The sequence below is a fragment of the Xenia sp. Carnegie-2017 genome, unplaced genomic scaffold, assembly GCF_021976095.1.
Source record: "Xenia sp. Carnegie-2017 unplaced genomic scaffold, XeniaSp_v1 HiC_scaffold_16, whole genome shotgun sequence".
Classification (NCBI taxonomy): Eukaryota; Metazoa; Cnidaria; class Anthozoa; order Malacalcyonacea; family Xeniidae; genus Xenia; species Xenia sp. Carnegie-2017.
In genome coordinates this window covers 13,764,335-13,782,404 of record NW_025813469.1, presented here as the reverse complement: position 1 = coordinate 13,782,404, position 18,070 = coordinate 13,764,335, and the positions used below count along the sequence as shown (strand labels likewise).

At 34.5% G+C, this 18,070-nt stretch overlaps 1 protein-coding gene and 2 long non-coding RNA genes across 3 annotated transcripts in view; 2 read left to right on the top strand and 1 right to left on the bottom strand.

Moving 5' to 3' along the window:
- Positions 1-9,171, bottom strand: part of LOC124437482 — a 45,443-nt gene extending 36,272 nt beyond the window's left edge. The window contains exons 1-3 of the long non-coding RNA XR_006945719.1: positions 9,020-9,171; positions 1,101-1,168; positions 624-992 (exon numbers count right to left, since the gene is read on the bottom strand). This is a non-coding gene — a long non-coding RNA (uncharacterized LOC124437482). The remainder of the gene's footprint in view (positions 1-623; positions 993-1,100; positions 1,169-9,019) is intronic.
- Positions 1-18,070, top strand: part of LOC124437480 — a 70,837-nt gene that overhangs the window by 51,115 nt on the left and 1,652 nt on the right. Inside the window, exons 9-13 of the mRNA XM_046987448.1 lie at positions 15,360-15,443; positions 15,569-15,659; positions 15,842-16,050; positions 16,122-16,275; positions 16,542-16,649. Of these exons, the coding sequence (XP_046843404.1) occupies positions 15,360-15,443; positions 15,569-15,657 (173 nt within the window). The 3' untranslated portion in view covers positions 15,658-15,659; positions 15,842-16,050; positions 16,122-16,275; positions 16,542-16,649. The remainder of the gene's footprint in view (positions 1-15,359; positions 15,444-15,568; positions 15,660-15,841; positions 16,051-16,121; positions 16,276-16,541; positions 16,650-18,070) is intronic.
- Positions 11,281-14,091, top strand: LOC124437485. The gene is made up of 5 exons (XR_006945723.1): positions 11,281-11,376; positions 11,490-11,550; positions 13,211-13,300; positions 13,549-13,660; positions 13,905-14,091. It is a non-coding gene; the product is annotated as an uncharacterized LOC124437485 (long non-coding RNA).

Sequence of the window (18,070 nt, the reverse complement as noted above, 5' to 3'; positions counted from 1 at the left end):
ATGTCAGTTGCTCTTGTTAGTTTTTTCGCACTTTCATTAGGTTTGAAATGACAATGAAGGATCTCGTGCCTTTCATGCGTTTCTGGGTAAGCTTTACTTAATTGTCTTTCAGCTTGCATTATGACGTTCACATAAATATTTTCAAGATTTTGCACAGACATTTGTGCCTTGCCTACGTTATCGTGAATATTTAATAATTTGTTCAAGTGAGGTTTATTTTTTATTTCTTTTATCCAATTTCGAAACTCTGCACGTTTTGAAAAGAGGTATACCGTGAAAAACTCCTTATCTGATGTGAAAAACTTGTCATTACTGGCCTCATTTAATAGGTATATTAGTTGACATATCGTCATTATTATCGATAAAACATCAACAGCTACAACAAATTTAATCCACCATTCACTGTTACCATCGCGAATTTTACAATTAACGAATGTCTCGTTATATCGAGGAAGAATTATATTGTTTAACAAAGATTTTTTGTTTGTTGTCGGACGCCACGAACAAGAATAGTCAATGGGAAACATGGATGGAAACAGTACTGTAACAAATATAGACAAACCGATCACGCGTACAGTCAAATAAATGATGTAATAATTAAATGCCCAAGAACTAGTTGCAACCTTTCTGACTTCACTGCTTCTTTCTGACAAGAACTTATCAAAGTTTTTAAGTCGATTGGCCACAGACTGTCCACAGATCATACCCCAAAAAAAGAGGAAAAAGAAATTAAAGGACACCACATATATATTATCCCAAGTTTCATTTTGGTATTGTCTCAAACATCTTGATTCAATATTCTTTATAAGAGAAGTTTCTTGGAATTTTGAAATCATCTTGCCATTACAAGTAAAAGAAGTTTGACGATCAAATGTTTTCGAAATTCCAGGAGCGATGATTGTAAATGTGAAATAGATAGAAAGCAGTATTTTTTCAAACCAGGGAAAACAATTCAGTGGTATGGCTCTGAAAATAGCATCCATTTTCGTATCCTTTAAAAAATGGATGAAATAGACATGACTAATTTAGTTTCAACAATCCCCGTATAGACATAGACCACATTTGTAAGAGCATAAACTGCAGTATAAAATAATACACACCATTATTTGTGGCTTCAGTTAGCTCCACACAGTTTGGCTTCCAGATTGTATATATGAACAATTTCAGCCTATATTGTAGCAAAAATGTATAATTTAATTGCAATATTTAGTAGCTATGAAAAAAATCCAGTACATGCGATAAAAAAATAGTAATAATACTATAATAATAATAATTTTAAATTTTAGCAGGTCAATCTTGTAAGTTTAAAAAGTATAGCTGTTTTTATTAGGACAACTGCATTCAAATTATTTCAGTAAAATAAAAAAATTTCTAGAATTTATGCGATAGAGTTCCATAATAAAAAACATTTAGGATGTCCAAAAGGTTAAAAGATAAAAAATACGATAGTATACACTAAAAAATTACAAATTAGTTTAGATTATAATATAAATCATACTTAAAAATAATTTACGCTCGTCCTTGAATCTTAGTAAAGGTATGTAAAGGTATTTCTCTTCTATAGCTGTATGAAAGTTAATTACTTTAGCAGTTTCGCAATATAAATGTTCCGGAAGATATTAGGATTATTTTGAAGAATTTTAAAAATCAGTTGAATAAGGGTAACTAATGGGTATTGTTTTCCATAGCACCACTTTTAATAAATTTTGTAAAAGCTTAAAAAAATCTTGAAAAGCTTAAGTCACATAACGTACATTGATTTAGTTATACGATATCCTAAAATACCTATGATCTGTTTCTAAAATACCTATTTTAGAATATTGTGAACTCAAGCAAATAATTAAAGAAAAACGAAGACAAATGTAGCGTCAGTTATAAATGATCTGTAGTTTGCAAACAAAACGTCACAGAATATCAAACATACAAAAGGTTACTCGTGTCGGACCCTTTGATGTTTTTGTCGTCGCGTATGTTGTGCCGCACATATCGGCAGCCATTATTCCAAAAAGATGTTTAGGACTTTTCACTTGTTCCAAACCACTTAAATGACACGACGTCATTTCTTATATTGAAATTATTTCCACTTCATTGTGAAAAAATGACGTCATGTAATTACAGTGGTTGAAGACAAGTGAAAAACACAAAGTATCTTCCTAGAATGATGTCGGCCGTAAGGACGCAGTGCTCACTGGCATGGCCTTTTATAGAATTTTTATTCAGTGAAAACGTGTTTCACTGATGACGTCATAACTTATTAACATGGCCACTTGAAAAGTTGGCACATTAGGTCCGTATTCAGCAATAAAATTCACTAACTTTTAGCGAACTGAAAAAATATATTTATACATCAAACTAAATCTAGCATTGTGGATTTTTAGTTACAGAAAAAAAAGAGGCGATCAAACACTTTGAACAAGGCAGATGGTCAATCCGTTTGTACTCCTGACGATGACCTCGTGTACCTGTGGATTTACTCGAGAAACGTCACGATGCTGTACACCATGTTCATGAGAGTGAAAAGCTCACAACTCAATTGTCTGAATGTTCATATGAGTCCATGCCTTCATTGTTTATTAACATCATTTACCTTGATGTTGCCACCTCTTTCTGACTGGCTGATAATGAGGATGAAACAAGTACTGAATGCGTAATTACTATGCATATGTGTAGATTATCACACAAATCTACCCTTTGTGCAGATTCAACATTCTCTTTATCTAAAGGAGAACCGATTTTAAGCAACTGAACTGCTAACTTTTCTCAAATAATTCCCTGAAGAATTGTACAAAGAGAGGGAAAGACAGGACACTAATGCGACTGCAGACAATTTATTACCTGCTGGTGGCGAAAGTATAACAGGCACATCGGCAAAAAAACTACTTAGATCTACACTGAAGAAACAAGCCATTGCACCAAAATCAAAACATGTACTTCCGCCTACATGTATCATTTGTAAAAAAGAAAAGTCTTTTGTGACTGAAGTGGTAAGTGACACATTTTATTGTATTTTTCTTTTATCGAAAGCTTTTACATCCTACATTAAAAGCTCGCTTATATATTTTTCCGCATTGAAAAAAATTTTTACGTGAGAAACAATCTTTGTCTTCTTGATAATTAATAATTTCACCAAAAATGTTCACTTATGACTAATAGGGCACTCGAAAGCGAAAGCTAGATCGACTGGTTATGGCAGAGACAAAAGATGGGGTAAATTAAGAGAAGCAGCTAGGAAAATTCAGATGAAAGTATACTTGTAAATATTGCTGATAAAGATTGTGTAGCTTTAGAGGTTAGGTATCATAGACGGTGTTACGAACGATACACTAGCTTTTTTAAGACGCAGCAATGTAATAGATGAAGTTTATGATTCTGAAAACTATGACAGATACGCATGCAAATACGAAAAGTCCTTTGATGTTTTTTGTGAAAGATTTGTAAAGAAAAGACTGCTGATGAACGAAGAAATTTTTTTTTTATGAAGAGAATGAAAGCTGAGTTTGTAAAGACAGTTTCAGAAATTGAAGGCACAGATGCGTCAAATTATAGAAATTTTCGATTAAAAGAGAGATTGCGAAAGAAATTCCCTCAAATTGTTTTCTTTTCACCAAAAGAACGGAACAAAAGTGAAATTGTATACGTTGAAGGTCTTTGTCAAGGAACTGTGGCAGAAAATGATTTAAATGAAGACACAGAAACTTCGCAAAGTGAGATGGACACAGAAGATGAATTTTCAACAATGACGTTCCAAAAGGCAGCTGCAATAAAACGACGACCCTTAATGAAGTATTTAACGTAGCGCTAACATTACGGGCAATCTACGTGCTAGTACAAAATCAATATGGTACGAAAACTGGCCGCCCTTGCTTCTGACATAAATAATGAGAGTGTTAGGAAAATTGTTTCGCCAACTCTGTTTAATTTCCTCGCATGGATGCTTGGTTTTTCAGACGACCCGGACTTGTCGGAATATGTTGAAGTAGGGGAGAAGAACGCTATTAAACTTTATTCATTATGTCAAGATCTGATCAACGTTAGCAGTAAAGGAAAAATGCAAACGCCTAAATCCTTAGCCTTGGCAACAGCTGTTAGACAAATTTCTGGCTGTTCAAGCCTGATCAGCCTTTTGAACGGTCTTGGACACTGTGTCTCTTTGTCATCCGCAATGGCGTATGATTCTGCCCTTGCCCAAACAACTATTGATACATCTAATATTGTTCCCAAAGAGTTTGTAGAGAAAGATTATGTTAACCTGATTTACGACAACATTGATTTTGGCGAGGACATAAAAAAACAAACCCATGTCACAAACGGAATTATAACGCAGAAATTGTCAGGCCAGCAACACATAACAATGCAAAATTCCAGCATCGTCAAAAAGTCACAGCGAACTGTTAAGATGCCGAATACCAACATAGCAGAATATAGTATTGGGGCAAAAAAGACTCCAATATTTTTTGATATCAATGAAGTCGCCCGTTCAATGCTCATTGATAGGAACCATGAGTTAAATGAAGCAGCTCACAAGCTTGATTTAGCATATGTTTTAACGAAAATGGTTCATGTCACTGATGAAACAGCACTGCCTGGATGGACCGGCTTTAACACCATGCTTATTGAAGAAATACCTGAGGTATCGAGAGTGGGTTACCTGCCAGTTATAAACGCGCCACCAACTGAATATTCTACAATTAATGAAATTCTTAAAAGAAGCAAGAATATCGCAGAGAAGCTTGACTTACAATATGCTGTCTTAGTCTTTGATGAAGCAGTTTACTCTAAAGTCCAGCACATACGATGGAAAGAACCCGTTTACTATGATAAACTGGTCGTACGTCTTGGAGAATTTCATACTGTCATGTCTTTTCTATCTGCAGTGTCAAAGCTCTTTGAAGATGGAGGACTTAAGGTGCGAATTCATATCTTAATTTTCACATATAAAACTTGTACAAGAAATAAGTGGCAATTAGATAAATACGTTTCTAAAAGTAATGATTCCGCAAAACGTTCTTTAGGATCTGTTAATTGAGTCGGGTGTTGTGAGCGAAGGATCCGTAAAGAGTGTCCTTTCTGGAAAGAATTACAATAGATCGATGTCATGCCATAAAATTTTGTACGAAGGTTTGAAGCATACCTGGATGATTTAGAAGAAGAAAAAGATGGAAGAATAATGGTATTCCTATGTGAAATGTCAAATTCGTTTCCAGATAAAGGTTTCCGCGATTGTATTGAAAGTGAACTGTTTGAGGAAATATGCGAAGAGTACGAAAACTTCATACAAAATGCATCCTCAAAATCAAGAACGTTTGCTTTCTGGAGTATGTACATCAAAATGATAGGTAAATAACAATAAACCCTCTCATTTATTTTCTAGGTTGTAACAAGGTCAAATCTACAGGACATACACTTTGAATTTATCAATTTTAGATATACTTCCTACTTTTTAGATATTTTGTTGATGTTTATCAGAGCTACAAGGGAGATAAACTGGAAACTACATTTGACAACCTTTAGAGCAATGTTGCCATGGTTTTTCGCTTGTGATCGGATAAACTATGCAAGATATGGGTCTGCATATTGGCTTGAGATGGTTGCTTTGGATCAGACACATCCAGGTTGGATTTGGTCATTGTGTCATTTAATTAAAGTCTTGCTTATTACGACGAACAATTGTGATATATCTTTATTATATAGGAATCTTGTCTGAAATATCATGTAACTTTGCTGTACAACGTCAAAACAACTATGGTTTTTCTGCTGTGGCGTGTGATCAAACAAATGAGCAAACTGTAAACCGCGATTCGAAGACGAAGGGTGGTTTGACTGGAATTTCTATGAATCCTGGAGCGGTGCAAAGATGGATGCTATCACAATCGCAGAGAGCAGCAATAACAAGAAAGTGTAATTACATGGCGGGGTTGGAATATAAGCCAAGGTGAATTTGATTCGCATATTCTGCTATGAAGCTTAGGGTTAGGACGGGTTGTTTCGTGTAAATAAATTTATAATTCCCTTCAAATGTTGGAGACATCCTCTTTCATGCATTTCAGAAAGCGTAAAGACCTTGATTACTCCAAGTGCAAACGCTATGAGCAATGTGTTCAAGACGTACTAACTTCTATATCCCAAATGGCACATCCTTTTGATGTTGATCAAGAACATTTGATAAATTTGGCAAGTGGAGTAGAGTTAGAAACCACTGTGGCAGATCGACTTCTATCTGCAGAGCAACTGGGTGAGCGGCAGTTCTCAGAATTTTCTAAAAACAACTTGTTTTCCGACAATCCGGATATTTTCACAAAATTGGAGCGCAACAGCATTGAAACGTTCTCTGGAAGGAGGAAACAAGTACAGAGTGGCCAAAAAGGGAAGGAAAAAAGCATCAAAATGAACCGGAATTTTTTTGCCAAGCTTTTAGTCATAGCAAAAAATCGTGAGGTCAATTTGAAGGAGGTATTATCATACAGTCTCGGATCGTTTCCTCTTTCACTTGCAACACCAAATGGAGGACTCGTAAAAACTGCAAAGTCTAAACTGCTTGAAATTTTGGAGAGAGAAGCAGACAATCCAGAAGTCGATATTCGCAGCTTTCACAACAATGCTCTTATAGTAGATGCAATGGCTGTCTTGCAAGTTATGAAAGGTAAATGTTAAAGACACGTTGCATGCACAGACCTTCTTTTATATATGCAAACACGACATATTCTCTTGAATTTAATAACGTAGACTTGTCTTTCTGTGTCGTAACTTGACATAAAGTGTTCTGTTAATTCTTTGCGCAATTCAGAGGCCTCTCATTTTAATTGCTTATTTAAGGAAAGTGGAAGACCTTCGGTGAATTATCTGACTCGATATTTCAATTTCTTCTGAAAGTCGCATTTCAATGTAATGCTACAAGATTGGACTTCGTCACAGATCGATATCCAAAATTGAGTATCAAGAACGCTGAAAGAAAGAGACGGGCCGAGAAAGGAGTTCAACGAATTCGAATTTTTGGTAAAGATCAGCCCGTTCCAAAGCAGTGGAAAAAATTCTTAAGTTGTGGAGAAAACAAGGAGTCCCTTATGATTTTTTTGTGCGAACATTGGAAAGAGTATAAATCATCTCAACTGACGCAAGTTGAAAATTTATATATTACTACAAAAGAAAAATGCTATGTACTTTCTTGTTCAGCTTTTGACGAGGACCCGGTTTTATGTTGTGAATGCAGTGTGCTAGAAAGCAATCATGAGGAAGCCGACACCCGTATGCTTTTACACGCCAAGCATGCAATGGGCACTAACGTTAATGTTATTATTAGGAGTCCAGATACAGATGTCTTCATTCTTTGTGTAGCAATGCAAAAAAACCTGGGTTCAAAGGATTTGTTTTTTATGACTGGTACTGGAAACAAATCTCGCACAGTACATATAAATGCAGTTACTGTCGCCATGAACGAAGAATTTTGTCGCTGCTTGCCAGGCTTTCACGCGTTTTCAGGTTAGCATTTCAATGTAGGTATTTTGATGGGGGTGGTCAGAGAAATGGCTCCTTCTAATCATTGCATCATTTTCTTATTTTTTGCGTATATTTTCACTGATATTATACTTCTACCAAGTTCTAAAATATGAGGGTAACTAATACTAAAGTATTGACGTTTGCTTTACATTTAGGAAGTGACTGCACGAGCTCGTTTTACGGAAAGGAAGGTCAAAGCATGGAAAACGCTAATTGCTCATCCTTGCTTTGTTGAGACATTTTCTCTCCTTGGTTATAACTTTCCTCCTGCCAACGTCCTTGTACGCGATCTGAACAAGTTCACTTGTCTACTGTATGGCGACAATACATCAAAGAATGCCGATGAATGCCGATACACAATGTTTAAAGGTGGAAAATGTTCGGATGAAGTATTGCCACCAACATGTGACAGCCTTCTTAGACACATTGAAAGAGTAAATTACCAGGCGGGTGTGTGGTGTCAGTCTCTTTTACCCCAAATGACTCTTCCTTTACCAATTGGTAACGGTTGGCAGTTTTCAAACGGAGACATTGATATCGTATGGATGACGCGTCCTCCAGCTCCAGACTCCCTTCTTGCTTTCGTAGACTGTCATTGTAAGACTGGGTGTTCAAGCATGCGATGTTCATGTAGAAAAGCTAACCTAGTCTGCACAGACTTATGTTCATGTGTTAACTGCGAAAATACATCAGGCGAATGCGACGAAGACAATTCAATAGATGATTCAGACAGCGAAAGTACTGATGGGGATTTAGACGACATTGACCAATTTTAAATGTAGAATATTATACTTATCAAATAGTCTTTAATGCGATGTATGAAATTTTATATTTTTAACTGAAAATTGTGATATTTCCCACAAAAAACATTGATAAAAGTTACCAACTATGCATAAGTTGTTGACGTCCGAGCATAAATAAGCCTGATAGGAAACTGGAACTAGTAATATTACAGTAAATTAAATGAAGTATTGGGGAAACAAAGGCGGCGATCAAGTTTCAAAGCAGCAAAAATTGTTGATGTTTGATGGCAAAATGCTCATAAACTGCAGGTTTATACGTGTGACAACAAGCAAATTCTTATTCAGCAAATGAAAATTTATAGATTTATTTAAATTAAACTTAGTGCCCGACCGATGGCAACGGAATTGTTTTTCTAAGCGACTTTCGGTGGCAAAGAATACGGCCTAATGTATTCAGGATATGAACTTTCAACCTATATTTATTACGCTACGTGTAAATGCAATATGTGATTTAAATAAAGTCATAACAAAGCAACGTCACCATGAAAATGTGAAGATGTGAAACAAGAGTTTACGCTGACAACATGTATGGAAATATTTATCGAATTACGTGCAAGGTTCACACTCTCAACTTAAATAAAATCACATTTGGTTTATTTATCAGCTACATTTGGCCGGTATTTATAGTATTTCCCAATATTTGGTGAATATTTTTGTTTTATTTAGTAAATTTCATAAAAGCACAAGTACAAATCAAGAAAATAAGAAACAATTTCTCTCACCTACGTCCGATCCTTTTTGTCTGTACGTTTAGGAATAGGTGGGACTTGAAATTCTTTACCAAACACAGGCTTCTTTTACATCTCACTATGTAGCGGAAATGATAAAAGCAAAGAAAACAGGATCTTGTTACACTCTATCATCAGATAATTCCATGCGTGTTGGCAACGCCAAGTCCAAAAACCAATAAAATACTTTCTATTACGGTTTCTCGCGCGTGCGTCACGAAATAATGAAATGCGTGATTATGTAACTACTGCGTCACACAAATGATAGTATTGCATATGGTAATTTCAAAACTAATGTGTGGACTTTCAAAATTTCAACAATACATGTAGATATACAAATTATTCATCATGTGAACATATCGTGATTCGTTATAATTAAATCATAATATTATGTAAAATTACATATTGTATATTGCCAAAATCCTTTCTAATTATTTACATAAGGTATTGTTATGAATATTTTCAGCTGAATATTAATCCTTATTAATGTCACATTATAGGACTAAACAGTAGGGCCACTTCGCTGTGCTACTGCTGGCTGCTGTATATTTAATTCGTTTACTGGCTGCCGTTTGCCATTTCGTCAATCCTATTTGTCACACAATGCAATTTACTGGCTGCTAATATGGTAATCACATGCGTAATAAGATATACGTGGCACGATAAAATTAAATGGACTGGTCCTACTGTATGTTCTCTATACTGTGATACTGTCGATGAATGTTCGTTCACGCCACTTTCCCTCAAGAAATCTTTTTTTGTCACACGCTCTTTTACTCTGTAGGTTAAAGTGTAGGGTTTGATGGCGTTAAGGTTTTGTGCTAGAGCCTTCTTTGTAAATTTCTTATCGGCAAACGTAAAGCAATAAAGTCAGCATGAACGTTTTTCTTTTAGCAGCCGTTCGAATTATCAAACATATTATATAGAAACTCATTGTGGTCAAAGTCAATGAAGCATTGAGTATATTCATAGTTTATATAGACAGTGAATATTCAATTTATTTTATGATATATGCAGCCTAAAAAACTAATATTTAAAGCTGAAAATTCTGTAACGTTGACCACCTTACTTTCTTTATTTGTTGTGCATATATACTTGCTTCTTTCGTTAACTACTGCATCTGCTGTAAGATTCCATTCAATGCATAGATTTCTCAAAAGTTATTCAATATTATATTCGCAAATATGGAAAATCAGCACAATAACCTTTCGCTCGATATGCGCTAGAAATTTGCAATTGGACAGTTGCAAAGAATTTGTTAAAAAGAACGCAGATTGTGTCTTTTCAAAATTTTAAATACAAAGAGCTGCAATACAGGTTTCTATGAGTCATTAGCATGTTAAGGTTTGCCAGAGTCAAAAATAATACTTGTAAACGTTTAATGCCCTTACCAACAGACGTTGCCTCCCCCGCAAATACACTTTCAAAAGAGATCAGTCGGGCACGCCTGAATATACGAATATACGCCTTCCAAGGTTCAACGTTCTAGCACAGAAAAACATCTAACAGAAGGCCCACTTGGCTAAAATCGTGGCGTATTTTTTTCACCACGAATGCGTGACTTCCCAGCAAGATACTTTCACAAAATCCCCAGCTAGCACACGACGTTTTCTTAACGTTGGCTGAAAGTTGTATTTACGTTACGTTGTGACATAACGTTAATTCAACGTTTTTACCACGTTGTTTTTCTTATTCAAATTTTAACCACGTTGTGTCAACGTTGGTTAAACGTTAAAATTAACATTCGGTAAGGAAGTTATGTTGTAACGTTGAAACAACGTTGTCTAAGATGAACGTTGGTATAAGGTGATTTTTTGGTCGCGTGCCCATCGTTATTGTCTGACGTTGTTTCAACTTCGGTTAAACGTTAAGATGGACGTTAGATAAAGGTGATTTTTTGGTCGCAGCTTCGTTAATGTCTAACGTGATATGAACGTTGGTTAAACGTTACGATTAACGTCAATTCATGTTATTTCATGTTTACGTAGTGCGTTGCATTTAACTTTGTACCAATGTCGAATACAAAAACTACGTCTGTCCTTTTTTCTGAACATTGATATCGATATGCGTTCGCTGTATCAGCGTTAATAAAAAATAAACTTTAATATATAGTTTGATAACGTTATGACGCGGATGCGACCCATACGACGCAGTTGGCGAAATATGCAATATAAGAAACATAAATCGCTGTAGACGTTATGAAAATTTGCGGGCTCAGAATACTATTTTGCAAGGGTCTTCTGAGTACTTCATTACAAGTGGCAAGTCGATCTTTAGCTATTAAAATTTTTCACCCAAGAAATATATAATTGTAGAACACATTCAAGAACGAGCTGATCAACGTTTTCATCGTAAGTACATGCTGTTTTGATTTTATTTGAATAAACACAGAACTTGGGCAAGGAATAATTCAACATGTATATTCAATGGTTGACGGTTGACCCGTTTCATTTCATATTCTTAGCGCAACTTTAGCAAGAAACGGTGTTTTGGAACAAGTGCTGCTATATTGTAACGTGATCAAAGTAAGGTGAAATTTTATTTGTTTAGATATTGTAGTTATTGTTGAACAAAGACAATGAGGAACAATGAACGTCTTATAATGCCATTGTCGATATACCGTTACCGTTGGTTAAATAAAGCATACAATTTATTGTTTTTAGCCACAAATAATACAAGCAACATCTTATTTAAGTAATTTGGTGTGTTGATAAGCACAAAAAAGCTTTAAAATTTAAATGATACAACTCGACAAAGGATGGTTGAAATGTTTATAATGGATTGATGATAAATACGTAAAACAACGAATTTGTATGCTAATTTGCTCATGTAGCTTTCTAGGCGCTTTGAATGATTTTGACATAGGTAATTTGTTCTCTTTATTAAGAAAGGCCAATTTTTTTTATCTTTAGTGATAAGGCCAATTATTGATCGCCAAAATTCAGAAAAGCCTGTGGGTTATTGTCTTATTTCTGTGCACATTTATTGAATATATTTTCATATTTCATACACCTTACTATAGCCTTAATTTTCAATTGTTTCGACAAAAACTTTGTTAATTTTTTTGTTTTTTTATAACATTAAACTCAAACCTTTTTATGATATATACGTCTGTGTTGATGACTAATATTTTTTAACATGGGGTTAGTGATTATGTGATTTACAAAATGTTTTTGATTAAGAATCATGAAGCCTTAAACCTTAAAATAGTTGTAGTTTCTATTGCAAATCACAGCAGTTTTTGAACAGTGATATAATTTTACAGAGGTAATTGAATGTTTATTCATAACAATGCATGGTTGCTTTATAATACAAGTAAGTATTGTTGGTTCAATTATTGCATTCAAGACAATATGTAGTTTACAACCCACTTTTTCATCTCTTACATTGGTTTATTAACTTCGCCCATTTCTTTAGTAAGCTTGCATTGTCAGTTAAATTATTTTTGCGTAGTTGCTTCAGATATTTTCCATTTCCTGTTGTTAGCAAGTAAACTATATTATTATACTTAAAATTTTAGGATTATGTATAAATTAGGTATGATACATGCATGTAAAGAAGAGAATAAGTTACAAATGGTTGAGGAGACATATAAGTTACCATGACCTGTGAATGAGACTCATCATTTTTTGATTAAAACATTTTGCTAAATGTTGTGATCACCAGCACTTAGGAGGAATGGGTTGTAACATTAGGATATGTTTAAATCAATCAACAATAGAGTGACAGTTACATTTTATTATTTATTTAAGATCATATCATAATGAAATGTAACCGGGGGCAGTACAGAAAAAACTGGACTGCTGCTAATAAAGCTTTAAGATGCAATGCCTGATGGTGATAGCTGTGAAAGAATGTTTTTTATGCAGTGCGGTGTTTGAAATTAAATGCAGATATGATCTTTGCACTTTGCTGGACAATTTAAGCAATTGTCTTATGAACCTGAAAAATTCAGGTGACTCAACGGGATTCGAACCCATGACCTCTGCGGTGCCGATGCAGTGCTCTGACCAACTGAGCTATGAAGTCACACAGTGGTGAGCAGGTCAATATTGTTGGGCTCATGTTTTCTCGTGAAATGAATGTCATATGAAAGAATTTTTTTATGCAGTGCGGTGTTTGAAATTAAATGAAGATATGATCTCGAACTCTGCCAATCTGAAATTGTATTTTTATTTGCTTTAGATGTCTACTGATACATATGCAGTTGTGGAATTCCTTGATAAGAAGTCAGTTGAAGTTGTTCCCAGAAGTTGGATTGAAGCATGTGATGGTGTAAGGTTTGCTTTGCATTATTGTTTTTATACAATATTGTTCAATCATTCATTTTTATCTATGTGCTCGTTACTTAAAGTATGTGCGATGTATATCTACTTTGGAGGATTGATATAAGTCACAATCATATGCTATAATATGTAAAGGACAATGGATTCCCATAGAATGTAATATGGCATATCTTAAAGATCTTCCTGAGTTTATACATACAGTTCAATGCAACTATTTTTCATTTAATTACACTTTAGCTTTTGTGTTGCTATTGGCCGAGGACAAACATCTCAGCTATGGTAAAGAAGCTGGAATTGCCAGACAAAAATGGTTGGAAAAAACATAAAGTCAGAATATTCACATTTGCAGGTTAATATGATGTCTTGTGATTATAGTATGAATTTTTCATTTAGGTTACATTTGTTTTGGATTTCTATTTATTTCCATTTTGATTGTAAATAATCATTGCTATGTCTGGTGTAGGAATTTTTTATTTTCAGAATTTTTTATAAACTTGCTCCCAGCTGTTTAACATTTTCTCCACTGAAGCCTCAAAAGTGCTACAAACGATTTAATGCTCTGTTTTATAAATTCGAACCTTTCTTTTACTTAGACAACTATAAAAGTACCCAAAAGTTTGCTAGAAGACCCATTGCCACTTCAATCATTGAATGAGATGATGAGTCAATCAACGACAAGCCACGAAAACGTCCTCGTCTCAAAAGGGGTATGGAAGAATTTCCAGATTACAGTGACATAGAAACTAGGTTATATAGTATTCTAGATATTTCTCTCCAATCACAACAACCTACGTACGCAGTAACACAGAAAAGTGTTTTATTTCTACTATTATAACTACCTACGTGCGTATATGGCTGTAGTCAATGAAGGGTCGTGTGTGCGAAACACAATAAGTTCTTTGAATTTGACTATGTCTTCTTCCTTAAGGTGGGAAAAGATAGGATTAAGACTGAATGTATTGCCGTAGCTACTTAAATATTACATCTTTGGCAAGCATTAAATTAACCATATTTTAGTATTTTTAGTATAGCTTGAGTACTCAATAAACATTGTTATGCGATGATCGGGTATTTTTTCTTATCAGACGATGATGACAGTGATGAACCAATAATTCAACAAAGAGCCTCACAGTTACCTCCTGCTCCACGTTTTGCATCTTTTTGTATGAACAATAAGCATTTATTGGAATCTTCTGAAAGTAATATGATAACAGCCGTCAATGAAATCTTATCTACAAATTCTAGAAGTAAGTACTGTAGTTGCAATGCAATAGGCCATTGCTTTATTCAAAGGAGTGCAGTTTTTCACATAATGCTACGTTGCATTTAAATGTAATTATTGATTTTGCTTTTTAGATTTGCCGGTGTGCAGCGAGCTGATCTCCCTTGCAGAAAAAGGTATAAGCGCAATTATAATCATTGTACAAGTAGACAATTTTTTGACAGAAACATGCATGTATAAAATTTCTCTTTTCATCTTAATATAATGTTGATCTAGATTTATATGACGGTGAACTAGCACCAGAAATCCTAAACAGAAAGGATCATGCAATAACTTCCCCATCTACTAGTAAGACACCATCTCAGCGTAGTGTGAAGTTTTCTGTCATCAGAACTGACTAATCAGCAACTTTCATATAATATGTCGACTAAAATGTTGAAATAGTTTTGATTGATTTTTTTTAAATAACTTTAACAGTCGTATTGTACATTTACTGTTTTTCCACGCCTATCATTGCATTTTAGGGATTACGTATGTTCTACAGATGCTGTAGGCGTTGGTCCTTTAAAATGTTGTTGTAATTAGTTGAAAAAATGTTAGTTATAGTTAAAATGGCAATTGTGTTCACCACGATTTAATCAAAATACATTTGTTCAAATCTAATTTTCAGCGTTTGCTATCAAACTACCAAATGAAACTTTCTCGAGATTTTTATTTTAGTCACCTTTCTGTTTCTGCCTTTTGAAACTTGTAGTGCCTTAATTTAAATGACGTTCGTGCGTGCAATAAAGATATATGTTAAACCCAGTACATGTCTTCTCTGTAGATACAAGCAACGTCTCTTCACAAGGAATTCTTACAACTGGCACAACAAGAGAAAGACATTCTCGACGAAACAGTCATGTCTTAGGTAAGCTTTTCTTACAATTCATTATTGCATGTTATGTTGTTGCGTTTTCATTAACGTTCATTTCAAGTCGTTTAAAATGATGTTTTTTTCTTCATAACTAACTGCAACACGTGATTGCTTTGCAGATGCGCATGACCTTTCATCGCACGAAACGCCTTCGACAAGTTTTATGAACATGACACCTGCAGGAAGACGTTTTCAACCAAAAAATTAATGGTACCTTTTCTACAGTATATAGTTTTTGAATAGCGTTGTTATTATGTATGCGTATTCAATTAGCAATTTGATGCGAGGTTTTATTTGAATTTTCTTGTTAGCATGTTGTAAGGTTATATATTTTTAAGATATTACGTACGTTGTAAATAAGTTATTCTATTATTTTCTTATCTATCTTGTAGGCTTCCAAAGATCAGTTCTCACCAAACTGGAAACATTAATTGATAAGCAAGAAGAAACGTTGTCAATATTGCGTGCTCTGTTAAGCGCTACTAAAGGTGTAGACGAGCACGAAATTTTGGAAGATGTTCTACCTAATCCCTTAGATTCGGTTGAAGAACTTGAGGAGCTATTCTCTAGTCTTAATGAAGAAAAGTCCAGAAGAAAGTTGGTAAGTTTTGGAAAGTTAACCACCCATACGTATTTAGTAAAAAGATAAAGACAATAAAATCTCTTTACTAGTTTTTAATAGCACTGTGCGCAATTACCTGTGCAAACTGTGTTAGAAGAATTCTGACAAAGCTGGGAACAAATAATCGACAGTCCCAATATAGTTTAAAAAGCAGAAAGTCAAAGCGACCATTTCAGCACCTTGCCCTATGCAAAATTATACCAAGTAAGCACAATTAGACGATAATGATTTCTTCACCAGTACTATGTTTTGTCTCTTTTTTCTCGTTCATGAATTGGAAAAACAGCCATCTATGTTGGTCCTTGTCATGAGGAATATTGTTGCAAGATTTAAAAGCTAATACATTAAACTGTTTTGCATATTTCACTGTAATGAATTGTTGTTTATCATTCAGCTTAAGAAAATGATTTAGTGTTTTATCTTTGCAATTTATTTAAAGTATGTCTTTTCTGTTTCGTTTCACTTGTTAGAAGCCTGCCTCAGAGCTCATAAAGGATGCAGCGAAGGCCAACGTTGAAGATCAAATTGCCGAATTTTTAAAATATGCTCCAGGCAAGCAAGGTGGTTCCAGATTTAAGGTAACATGTCATTATCATCATAGATTGCTGGGTAAAGTATATAGATGCCATTTTTTCTTTGTTTTATTTTCTAAACTGAGACAGGGAGAACTCAACTTATTTTACTCCGTAATCTCAAAGTTAAAATATTTGTATTTTCTTGTCTCTGTAAGTTGAGAAAAATACACAATAACATTATTGGCATGTGCACTTAAAGAAAGTGAGCATGTGTCTTTCATTGTCCTTCAATTATAAGTAAAGCAAAATGGAATGGACACATATACATAATGCGTACCTTAAAAAACGTTCATTTTAGTGCAGGTATTAGATTTGTGCAAGTTTTAAATTTTGTTAACTCAAACTGCATGATTAGATTTATTATATACAATTTGCTTAGGGTAATATTAAACAATTGTTGAATGGAATAGTATATGAATTAAGACTTATGAAGGCCAAGGTTTGTTCAATCTACGAACGCTAAGGCAGATAGGACACATTGATGCCTTGATAACTCTTTATATTACGTGAAAACCCGATTCAATAATTGTTTTATTATTTATATAAAAAGCAAGTGTTAGTTAAATGTGAAAAAGGTATCCTAACGTTTAAACTTTTGTGGTTGGTGCAGGTCCGAAATAGCAACTTATTGGAATCGGCTTAATTAGCATTTTTGTAAATATGTATATTAAAACACGCACAGCAAAATAGATGAGTTAAAAGTTGATTATATGGAAATTAAACTTTAGTTCGTATTATTGGAAAGGCTGTTTTATGATTTCACAAATAATGCATCATTAATTGTATGTTAAATGAACGTCGGATAAACGTCAGGTAAACGTTGTATGAGCATCTGATAGACGTTGTATGAACGTTGTATGAACATTGTATGAACGTCTGGTTTTGGTTGAAATTACATTACATCCCAACGTTCATCCTAACGTCGCTACCACGTTCCTACGAGTTCACCAAAAAACGTTCACTCAACGTTGGTCGCCGACGTTGAGTTAACGTTCGACGAACGTTGGGACAACGTTGAGACAACGTGATTTTGCTAGCTGGGTCAATATGGAATAGTATTAAACAAGAATGCAGTTTTACTAATTATTCACGTTTAAAGCAAAAGTTTGCCGAAATTTATACAAAGCGTTATCATCTTGTGAAGAAGATAAGAAGATATTTGTAAAAACATCTATTTTCTATTGCGATCTAGCGGAAGTATCTTGCTGGAAGGCGTGTCTGCTTAAAATTTGCTTCAGAAAGTTGGTGAACACAAACATCAAAGTTTCCGACACGATTGGGCCTTCTGCTTAAGATATCTATTCTGTGGTTTTAGTTACGCAACTAATCATACCCTCTTGCTTAGTTTCAAGGTCTGCAGCAGGTTATTCAAACACTATGATGCTATAGCTCATACAACATAATATGAATATTTGGACAAGTTT